General features: G+C 41.9%; 1 protein-coding gene across 2 annotated transcripts in view; it reads left to right on the top strand.

Moving 5' to 3' along the window:
* Positions 1 to 5430: 5430 nt before the first annotated feature.
* The window catches only part of LOC121555191 (dedicator of cytokinesis protein 9), a 140792-nt gene continuing 133973 nt past the window's right edge, over positions 5431 to 12249 (top strand). For both annotated transcript variants that reach the window (XR_006658014.1, XM_045212081.1), the window contains exon 1: positions 5431 to 5885. Coding sequence is in view for 1 of the 2 variants with exons in the window: in XM_045212081.1 (XP_045068016.1) it covers positions 5709 to 5885 (177 nt within the window). In the remaining variant the exon portion in view is untranslated. The remainder of the gene's footprint in view (positions 5886 to 12249) is intronic.

The raw sequence follows: 12249 nt of genomic DNA, 5'->3' as shown, positions 1-12249 counted from the left end.
TGAGAAATAATTTATCAAAGTTGGTATATTTATGACATTTTGGCCAGACACAGGCCTCCTTTAAGACTCCATAATGTTTCACCTGTAAGTGCTACAAAGCAACAATGGTGTCATATGAAGCTGTGCCGCTTGCTCCCCCCGTGGGAATCGAACCCACAACTCTGGCGTTGCAAGCGCCATGCAAGCGCTATTCTACCAACTGAGCTACACAGGACTAATATATTGTTGAACATAACATAGTGTTCGGGCATATTAAAGTTCCATAGTGGGATCTCTGCTACTTTACGAGCTATGACCAATTTGTAAGCTTTACCAACAGAGTGAATGTGAAAATGGATTCAAAATGGTCGCCCTCTGCTGGTGGGCAATGATACAAGTAGAAGGAGGCCTGTGATTGGTTACATTGCCTACTATGCCAATTTCTCTGTATAAAATGAACCATAACTTTAAAATTAACAGAGATCCCACTCCAGAACGGTGATATGCCTGTAGAGTATATTATGTTCAATAATACACTGTATTAAAACATTCGCCAAATCAAAAATGTAGTTTCTTCAATATTCATGTTTATATTTTTCAATATTCATAACTTAATGTAAAAATGTTTTTATTTAAATCAAAATACTACTCGTATTACGGAGCAAGTGGTAAAACTTTGTACCACCTACAGATGAAAAATGATGGAGGCTTAGAGGACCATTCTATGGATTTAATTTCGTGACCTGGTTTCGTATGAAACCACTCTGCTGTAAAGCCACTCTGACATTGCTTTGTCATAAGTGTATACAGTACATTATCCTCTTGCCCTTCACCTTACTTAGGGGATGGGTTCACTGCTCTTACAGTACCAAGAGACTTGCTGTTCTATATGTTAAGCCTAAAAGCCCTCTCTCCACCCTCCGACAGTCTATCCTGTTTAGACTGCAGGCTATGGGGGGTGGGGAGAGTGGATGGATTTCTAAGCTATCAATGAGTATAGTTGAAGTCTTCTCCCTCCATCCCTACTCCATCTCTCCATCTCTCTCTCTCTCTCTCTCTCTCTCTCTCTCTCTCTCTCTCTCTCTCTCTCTCTCTCTCTCTCTCTCTCTCTCTCTCTCTCTCTCTCTCTCTCTCTCTCTCTCTCCATCTGAATCCCCTCATCCCCGGGCTCAGCTGCTCTCCTCCCCAGCTCATCTCTTCCCCCAGTCTAATGTAGTTCAGTGTGTCAAGTGCTGCTGAAATATTAACACAGCACGCAGGCAGAGGGAGATCAGCACGCTGAACCTGAGGAAGCATTTTTCATGCTGCAGATGGTAATGTTTTTGCCCCTCTATATTACTGTAATGAAGTAACCCATAGACAGACTGCAGCCACTCTTAGGTGAATTACCCCGTACCCATAGACAGACTGCAGCCACTCTTAGGTGAATTACCCTGTACCCATAGACAGACTGCAGCCACTCTTAAGTGAATTACCCTGTACCCATAGACAGACTGCAGCCACTCTTAGGTGAATTACCCTGTACCCATAGACAGACTGCAGCCACTCTTAGGTGAATTACCCTGTACCCATAGACAGACTGCAGCCACTCTTAAGTGAATTACACTGTACCCATAGACAAACAGCAGCCACTCTTAGGTGAATTACCCTGTACCCATAGACAGACTGCAGCCACTCTTAAGTGAATTACACTGTACCCATAGACAAACAGCAGCCACTCTTAAGTGAATTACACTGTACCCATAGACAAACAGCAGCCACTCTTAGGTGAATTACCCTGTACCCATAGACAGACTGCAGCCACTCTTAAGTGAATTACCCTGTACCCATAGACAGACTGCAGCCACTCTTAAGTGAATTACCCTGTACCCATAGACAGACTGCAGCCACTGTTTGCATATATTTGTACTCTTGATGTATTTTCGCCTTGTAAATTCATAACAAATGAAATATTAATATGTTTTACAATGAATCTCATTCTAAATGGTATACTTATTATCAGTCCTGTATCTGCTGCATGAACCCTTCCATTATATAGGAAGATGTACTGCACTTCAGTAACTAGGAGACATGCTGTACCGTACGTACTTGGCCTTAATGTTAACGTCCACAGAGGGACCGGACTGGATCAAATCTGAACCTATCGTAGACGTATGTTTCACAAGTTTGTCTAGCACAGTACAGTGAGTAAAGCACAGTACAGTACAATACAATCAAATCGAATGAAATTGTATTTGTCACATGCGCCGAATACAACAGGTGTAGACCTTACCGTGAAATGCTTACTTACAAGCCCTTAACCAACAATGCAGTTTTAAGAAAATAGGATTAAGAAAATATTTACTAAATAAACTAAAGTAAAAACATTAAAAAGAATAATAAGTTACACAAATAATTAACAATAACCAGGCTATATACAATAACCAGGCTATATACACTAACCAGGCTATATACAATAACCAGGCTATATACAATAACCAGGCTATATACACTAACCAGACTATATACAATAACCAGGCTATATACAATAACCAGGCTATATACACTAACCAGGCTATATACAATAACCAGGCTATATACACTAACCAGGCTATATACAATAACCAGGCTATATACAATAACCAGGCTATATACAATAATCAGGCTATATACACTAACCAGGCTATATACAATAACCAGGCTATATACAATAACCAGGCTATATACACTAACCAGGCTATATACAATAACCAGGCTATATACACTAACCAGGCTATATACAATAACCAGGCTATATACAATAATGAGGCTATATACAATAACCAGGTTATATACACTAACCAGGCTATATACAATAACCAGGCTATATACACTAACCAGGCTATATACACTAACCAGGCTATATACAATAATGAGGCTATATACAATAACCAGGCTATATACAATAATGAGGCTATATACAATAATGAGGCTATATACAATAACCAGGCTATATACACTAACCAGGCTATATACAATAACCAGGCTATATACAATAATGAGGCTATATACAATAACCAGGCTATATACACTAACCAGGCTATATACACTAACCAGGCTATATACAATAACCAGGCTATATACACTAACCAGGCTATATACACTAACCAGGCTAAATACAATAACCAGGCTATATAGAGGGGGTACCGGTACCGAGGCTATATACAGGGGGTACCGGTACCGAGTCCATGTGCGGGGGTACAGGTTAGTCCAGGTAATTTGTACATGTAGGTAGGGGTAAAGTGACTATGCATAGACAATAAACAGCGAGTAGCAGCAGTGTAAAAACAAAGGGGGGGTCACTTAGACTTGGCGCTCCGGTATCGCTTTCCGTGCAGTACAATATACAGTACAGTGAGTAGAGTACAGTACAGTAAAGAAAAGTAGAGTACTGTATATTGTACTGTACTTTACTGTACTCTACTCACTGTACTATATATTGTACTGTATTTTACTTTACTATACTCTACTTTTCTTTACTGTATTGTACTGTACTGTACTCTACTGTACTCTACTGTACTCTACTTTACCCTACCCTACTCTGCTGTGCTTTATTGTACTGCACCGTACTCTGCTGTGCTCTGCTGCGCTGTGATGCGCTGTGATGCGCTGTGATGCGCTGCGCTTTGATGCGCTGTGCTGCGCTGTGATGTGATGCGCTGTGATGCGCTGCGATGTGATGCGCTGTGATGTGCTGCGCTGTGATGCGCTGTGATGCGCTGTGATGTGATGCGCTGTGATGCGCTGTGATGCGCTGTGATGCGCTGTGATGCGCTGTGCTGCGCTGTGCTGCGCTGTGCTGCGCTGTGATGCGCTGTGATGCGCTGTGATGTGATGCGCTGTGATGCACTGTGATGTGATGCGCTGTGCTGCGCTGTGCTGCGCTGTGATGCGCTGTGATGCGCTGTCATGTCCAAACTTGCGAAACATGAGGAGAAACACATTCATATCCATCATGATGCATTTCTGTGTAGTACAGATCAGGGACCCATGATGTCATTCCATTACTGTAATTCCATTACCGGGTGTAAATCCACTTCACTGACTGTAGTTCGATAACCAAAAGGTATTTTTTCTAACTGAAGGTGCCATGTAATAGCTGACACCCCATTATTTCTGTAGACATCTTTGAATCTTAATTCGGAGCAGATATTTAAGAGTTTTTGGAAAACGTGGTTGCATAAAAACCTGAGGGAGATTTTGCATCTGCACGGATCTTCCAGTAAATTAGTTTTTGTAACATTTTCAGTGGTCATTTTAAAAAGTAGTCCTTGTGCATAGAGTTGTATGGTTTGGTAGACTTTAAAATCAATGTTTTTTGTTTGGCATACATTTTAAAGTGTGTTACCGTGGAATTTCCCTTTTTTGAATTCACTTGGCAGAACAGGGAGGACAGGCTCTTGATTTTGTTATGTTTGAGCAGAGAAACACACCATTAGTCATGCTAAATGCATAGAATTGCAGGTAATTAGCTTTAAAACTGCAAAATTGTCTCTCAGCTCCATGCAAACATTTGTTAGAATTGCAGAAGATATGCTTTACAACAGCAACATTTTCTCTACGCTGCCAAGATCCCGTTCTAGTTAATAGACTAAAATATTGATTACTTACACTTGCCATTATCATTCACCAGAAGTCTTAGCATAAAAGGCCTAAATCCTGTGTGTTTTTGTAAGTAAAGATGGCTTTGAGCAAAAGCACTGGCCAGTACATTTGGGCTTTTATTTTATAAAACCATGTCTGACATTCTCCAGGTTTCTAATGTAAAGCAGATTTGTCTTTGAACACAGTCTGATTGACTCAGCTGCTGTTTGTGTGGGCACACTTTTTAATTGGAATATGTCAAATCGCAGAGTAGGTTTGCCACAAATTCTGTTTATTTTTTTATTCGCTTTTCCTTCCTCGAGAAGATTACAGAGGATCATGTTCATTTAGAAAACTGTTTTCCAAACAGTCTGGCCGAGGATGAAGTTTTTATTCACTGTTTTTATTAAGGCTTTCATTAATCAGTATGCTGCTATGTCATTATTCATGATTTAGTGGAGTGTAAATTAGGTTAACTCATTCATTTCATTCGGGGAGATTTTGTCCCTTGTTGCGCCTTGTTTCCCACTTGAACTAAATAAGCACTCAGCCATATTCCTCTTTGCCTGGCTGTGGAAACAGCCTCCCTTCTGGATGCAGAGCTGGAGTTGGTACACCTCATTTACTCCATAGTCAACAACACGGGAAGATAAAGAGAATTGAGGTTTCAAAGAAGGGAGAGGCAGGGGAGGGAGGGGGAGATGCACAGCCGTAGAAGCAGCTGATAGAAGCTGCATTTTAACGAGGCTCAGCATTGGCTGCAGCAGCACTCACAGCATCCCTCATCCCCCCCCATCTCTCACTCTCTCTCCCTCCCTCTCGCTGCCTACTGACTGAGGCACTCCTGCAAACACGGGCTGGGACAGCTCTGCTCTGCTGTGGCTCTGACCGAGACTTCTTTCCCTGGCTGGATAAACTCTCTCTCCAGGCTACCCAGGCTATCTCTCTGTCTGTTTGAGCCCAGGCAGCAGCCTCACCCTAGGGGTGCCATCCTATGAAGTTGTGGAGCCGTGCGGGGTTGGGTTTCGGGATGAACCAAGCTGGAGGAGGGCTGGATCTGGGGAACTGGGTCATCGTTCGGTTCTCCTGAGGAAGCTAGTGAGCGATGCCTGTTTGGACCTGGAGAGATGGGGTGCACCACCAGTGGGGTTGTGTTTGACGGACTACATACGGTCTTTGAGAGGAACTGTGGGTTCACCGGTCAGAGCGGTGCAGCCCAACCTGTTGGGCAGACAGAGGATGAACAAGCAGCATGCAGCCGAAGGGAGTCCTGGGTCCCATGGCTAAATCCTAGAGTACTGAAGGTGTGTGTGCAGTGTGTTAATGTACAGTGTGTATGTGTGTGTGTGTGTGTGTGTGTGTGTGTGTGTGTGTGTGTGTGCAAATGTGTGTATATTTTGCATGTGTGTTGTTATGACTTCTGCCAGACTGATCTAATCACATCCCTTCACCTTCCTGTACCTTTCTGTACCATACAGTTTAACATTTACGAGCATCATATTCGTTTTTTTATAAATGCATCCATTTCCTCCTTTAACTGACATACTGCATTTCAGAAGTAAACCTAGAGGACTGTATTTTACATGATGCTCCAGTGTGTGAAATATAAGGGGAGGCGGTGTGACTCTCCCCTCTGTGCTCCGCTCCATGGGTTAAACCCTGTGTAGAGAGACAGTGGGTTCTGTGTCTGCTAGAAATCAATCAACCCTTCATCTTTGAGCTGCTGGCTGGCTGCAGCCGGGGCGTCTTCTGTTCTACCCGGTACCAGCTTGTCTGTCCTGAACTTTGTCTTGTTTGCTCTCTAAGGATGCTCTCAAATTGCACCCTATTCCCTATACAGTGCACTTATTTTTTAACTGAGCCCTGTCGGCCGTATAGAGAATAGGGTGCAATTTGGAATCCTACCTATGTCTGATGAATGCTGATGGCCCGTTCCTCCCGTTGAATGTGACAGTCAGGTTAACTGTGATGTGAACAGATTGACGGCTCCGTGGTAGAGGAGAGAGAAGAGACAGCAGAGGTGTTTATAGGTCAAGGGCAGTATGACCTTTCATGGCTCAGAGATGCTCTGGTCATATATCACTGCTGATTGAATTCCGGGCGGACGGACGGACGGACGGACGGACGGGGTGGCAGGAGGAGAAGGTTATTCGGTCCAGGCTCATACAGTAAAAGGCTCTGCATGGTCAATCCGACATCTGCAGTGGCCGTACAGCATTTACGGTGATACGGCCTCTGAAGTCAGGGCACGCAGCTATTGTCATACCGTAAATATCATAGTATATAGACAAACAAAATAAGGACAGCAATTCAAACTATACAGGAGCTTCTCATCTAAACCATATCGCACATAGTGTTGCACACGTCATGCAATGATTCACCAATGTGTGGATACTTCACAAGCCTGTGATTTTTCAATTTGGCTAACAGAGCAACAATGCTGTCTACTGGTATTAAGGTAATTACGGTAATTATTGCAGGGACATGTGATGTGGGAGAATCCTTGTTTTGACACTGTTCCACTCAAAGGGGGCTATGTGGTATCAGACGTAGTGTGGGAGACATCTCTTAAAGAGAAATGTTAAAAATTGATATTTTGAAGGAGGAAGCAAAGTACTTTAAGCATATGTTTTCGTTTCAGTCGCCTCCATCTCCTCTAACTGAAGCTAATTGTATGGATTTTTTTTTTCTACTGATAATGTAAAATTAACAGCCATACAGAAAGACTCAAGGTGAAATTACAGAGGAGGAACTTCTGGATGCAATTAAAGACTTTAAGTCCGGGAAAACTCCAGGGTTGGATGGCATACCAGTCGAAGTATACCACACCTTTTTTGATATACTCAGAGGACCGTTATTAGCATGTTTTAACCACTCCTATGTAAATGGTAGATTATCAGACACTCAAGAAGAAGGTCTGATTTCATTATTACTGAAACAGGATACAAGTGGAAAATACAAAGATCCAGTCCCTTAAAAAAATTAGAAGCCCCTTACACTTCAGTGTTGTGATGCAAAAATTCTAGCAAAATGTATAGCGCATAGAATTAAAAAGGTATTGTCGGACATTATTCATTCTAATCAGACAGGTTTTTTACATTGGAGATAATATAAGGCAAGTACTGGAAACAATAGAACACTATGAAAAATCAGGGAAACCAGGCCTGCTATTCATAGCAGACTTCGAAAAGGTATTTGATGAAGTACGACTGGAGTTTATATATAAATGCCTGGAGCATTTCAATTTTGGAGAATCTCTTATAAAATGGGTTAAAATCATGTATAGTAACCCTAGGTGTAAAATAGTAAATAATGGCTATTTCTCAGAAAGTTTTAAACTGTCAAGAAGAGTAAAACAAGGTTGTCCACAATCGGCATATCTACAGTAAATTTTTAGAAAACAAAGTTTGGTGATCAATGAGACTGAGAGCTAGCTAAACAGCTGAGCTAGCAAACAATGTAATAAAAGTATAATTTCGGATTCTAAAAAAATACTCCAACAGGCTCTGCATTTCAGGAATCACAGCAGCAAGTACACCTGGTGCACTGTTCAATTATTTAGCCATTTAAACATTGGAGGCTGCTGAGGGGAGGACAGCTCATAATAATGTCTGGAACCGTGCGAATGGAATGGCATGAAATGCATGGAAACCATATGTTTGACATATTTGATACCATAATTCATTAATTCCGCTCCAGCCATTACCACGAGCCCGTCCTCCCCGATTAAGGTGCCACCAACCTCCTGTGCATTTAAAGAAAATACATTTTTTGGAAGAAAAGTCACTGTTTTTGCCACAGCCCTCACTGGCTATCCCTCACTGGCATCACCCTTAATGTGATTTAAACGTGAGCTTGTCTGTGGTGTCAGACTGGACGACAGTTGCTATCCATTGGAGCACTGCGATTGGTTGCCCAACATTCTGCTCAGCATCACTGGGAATCAGCCGTGGTGTTACTCCTGGATAAATGGAATTACTGAGCCAGATGTGTCTGTTGCTCTCCTCCTTTAGATAGTGACCTCGTTGACTTTAATCTTGAGTAGTCTTAATATCATTAGGACGAGGTGTAGGACCTGTTTATTTGCAATGTCCACTCTATTTAATACTACTAAGACCCAGGGGTAGGCGGTCCGGTACGATGTGCCGTACTGGTAAAACATGTGCCTATCACAATAATTAAAACAAAATGAAAACTGTCGGCTGTTACACCACTATTTATCACTACCGCATGTCAGAGGCATGACAAATTGTGCGAATGGACTTGAAAAACGGGTGGTATAGCCTACGATCCAAAATGTGATGTGGTTCCACGAAAACACAGACATTTTGCCAAGGCAGAAATGGATGGCCGACACCGAAACGCGCAGTGGACCAATAAATTCTGGCCTAATGACGATCGCCAAATGTCATTACATTTTTTGGTGTTTTGTATAACAGATGTCTCTTTCCATTCACCACTGTTAGGAGGCTGGAAATATGTTTCTAGTGGATGAACGTGCACAGGTAGCCTAGTAAAGGATCCCTTTGAATTGATTGTTTGACAATCAGATGAAAACATCGTGACTGATTGTGTTTATGCCACAATAAAAGGTAATCCATTTGACAAGTTAAATGACAAATCTTTACGACTAGGCCCACAGAGGTCCTATTGAATTAATAGGGATTATATATGTAATTCTATGATTAGGCCCATAAAAAAGGAGGTCCTGTACTGGAAAGAAATTAAATCTACTTTCACCCCTGCTAAGACAATAATATGATACTATCCAGGCCTAATTTCATTATAAGCCTCTCCTCTCTCCCCTATCATATTTTTCTACCTGTGGAAACTCTGACAGCCTCCATAGATAGTGAATGTTATACACATCGGCTGGGTGTTCTCTAGGGCTAGGAATTACCATGGACCTCACGATACCACATTATCACGATACCAGATTATCACGATACCGCATTATCACAATACAACTATCACGATACCACATTATCACGATACCACATTATCACGATACCACAACGATACCACATTATCACGATACCACATTATCACGATACTTAGGTGCCGTTGTAGAGCAGCCCAGCCACAGAAGTGACTCCTCTAATCAACTTTATGCAAGAATTTGCTCTGTGTTGTCTTAGGAATTCAGCATTCTCTGTGTTGTCTTTCTCGTATTTGTTCCTGACCTGCTGTGGTGAGATATTCATTCTTTCTTTCTTTCTTTCTCTCTCCACCCCATGGACTTTGGTGGCAGGGCCTTTCAGGCGATGGTTTCTCTCTCTCTCTCTCTCTCTCTGACCATGCTTACAATGATGCCTTGTAATGCTTGTTAATGCTTTGTAACTTAAGTTTATGCCTTGTATGTGAATCCATTCATTTTGCAAAGTAATTCAATACACTTTTATTTAGAATTCCATTCTCAGACATTTCTTCATTGCCTACTACTGTAACTCAACCATAGTCTTCTTGCATGTTGCTATTTATCTTACGGAGTCAGATTAAGATAATTCATTTAATGGGCTAATTGCTTAGTCTTATTACGAGTCACAGGTATTTATAATATCATACATGATAAATATTACTGTCCACTACACCGTTTCGATATGTATTGCGATTCTCACGATTCTACTATATATGTATTGCGATTCTGCTGCAGAGAGACGAGAGAGCATGAGAAAACGAGTTTTGATCAGTCAGGGAAGTAAAAGTGCTGAAAACATGTTGTCTCACTATTTAAAAAGAAGATGGTGAACAAAGCTATAGGATGAAAAATAACATTGGGAATTTAGGCAGGACACCGGATTTACACCCCTTCTCTTACGATAAGTGCCATGGGATATTTTAGTGACCACATCTGAAAGAAGGCACCCTACACAGGGCAATGTCCCCAGTCACTGCTCCCTTCGTGGGATTGGGATCTTTTTTGGGGGGGGCCATCCAACACCACTTGCAGCAGCATCTGGTCTCCCATCCAGGGACCGACCCTGCTTAGCTTCAGAGGTAAGCCAGCAGTGGGATGCAGGGTGGTATGCTGCTGGCTGATTGTTTGTTATCTATAGTAGAAAAACTATTGATACTTGGAGTCAAATATCGATATAATATTGACCCCCCCAAAAAAATTGATTTTGTTCACCAGAACATTGATATGAAAACAATGTGTCGTTAACCCATTACAGAGAAAAAACAAACAATCAGATCACTCCCGCGTCCCTTTACATTCTGGCCCTAAGTACAGCTAAACAACAACAGACTTAGCTCCCTAGCTAGCTAGCTAACGAGGGCATTGTTTTGTTTTTGTTGTCGGGATTGCTTCCTACCTACAGTATGTGTGTCATCTCAGGCCATTGTGAAGTTGCCTAGGAGGGGGTGTTTCCAGACATGCTGATAACATTGAGGTGTTTTCCATGGCCCTCTCTCTCACACTCTGACTGGGACAGGAGAACATTATCTCCAGCACTTAGCTAGGCTCCTGCACCAACACCTTCCCTGGCAACGGGGGCTAGGCTCCTGCACCAACACCTTCCCTGGCAACGGGGCTTTGTTTGACCCTCTGATAGTTACATTGTACACATCATTGCCCTGTTGTTTGGGACTTGATGGGCCACACATGTGTTTGATAGAGTTACATTACATTATTTTCCACAATGTCCGGCCTTGGTGAAAGACTACATGTATCATGCTGTAGAAAAGAAAATTGACCTTTATATTTTTTTTATAATGTAATCTTTGAGAACCAACAATCACCTAAATAAAAGCTAAACAGTCAGAAAAATGTAAAATAAAGAAAACAATGAATTTAGCAGTATTGATTTTGTTATTAAGTTTATGCAAAAGAACACAGCATTAGCCATGGCAAAATCCATAGAATTGCAGGAAACTATCTTTAAAACGGCAAAACCTTCTGTCAGCTACTTGGCAGAATATGTAGAATCCTTAGAAATTAGCTTTAAAACTGCAAAATGTTATCTCAGCTCCATGACAAAATGTGTAATTGCAGGAAATGAATTTTAAAACTGCAAAAAGTTATCTCGGCTCCATGGAGGAATTCCCCCTGCCACGCCCTTTGCCACAACCAGCACCTTAGCCCCTTTTTCATCCAGAAAAAATCCTGCTGACATAGCAGTGGTGTAGATGTGAACTGACCTGACATAGCAGTGGTGTAGATGTGGACTGACCTGACATAGCAGTGGTGTAGATGTGGACTGACCTGACATAGCAGTGGTGTAGATGTGGACTGACCTGACATAGCAGTGGTGTAGATGTGGACTGACCTGACATAGTTTAGATGTGAACTGACCTGACATAGCAGTAGATTTTTAAGGAATACCTGGGATAGGATAAAGTAATCCTTCTACCCCCCCCTTACTCCAACCCCCCAATTTGTAAAATTTTTAAAAATAATTTGTAAAATAATACATTGTAAAGTGGTTATCCCACTGACTATAAGGTGAATGCACCTATTTGTAAGTCACTCTGGATAAGAGCGTCTGCTAAATGATGTAAATGTAAATGTTAATGTAAATGTAGATGTGGAATGACCTGACATAGCAGTAGATGTGGACTGACTGTGACTGTATTATAATTGTCCTTATCTCCATCCAGTCAGTGTGGATTCTCTATCTCACCTGGTGCCTGGGAGCTCCCTGGGGGACTGGAGTAAAACAGCCCAGG

The sequence above is a fragment of the Coregonus clupeaformis genome, chromosome 40, assembly GCF_020615455.1.
Source record: "Coregonus clupeaformis isolate EN_2021a chromosome 40, ASM2061545v1, whole genome shotgun sequence".
NCBI lineage: Eukaryota > Metazoa > Chordata > Actinopteri > Salmoniformes > Salmonidae > Coregonus > Coregonus clupeaformis.
This window is presented reverse-complemented; position numbering and strand designations above follow the sequence as displayed.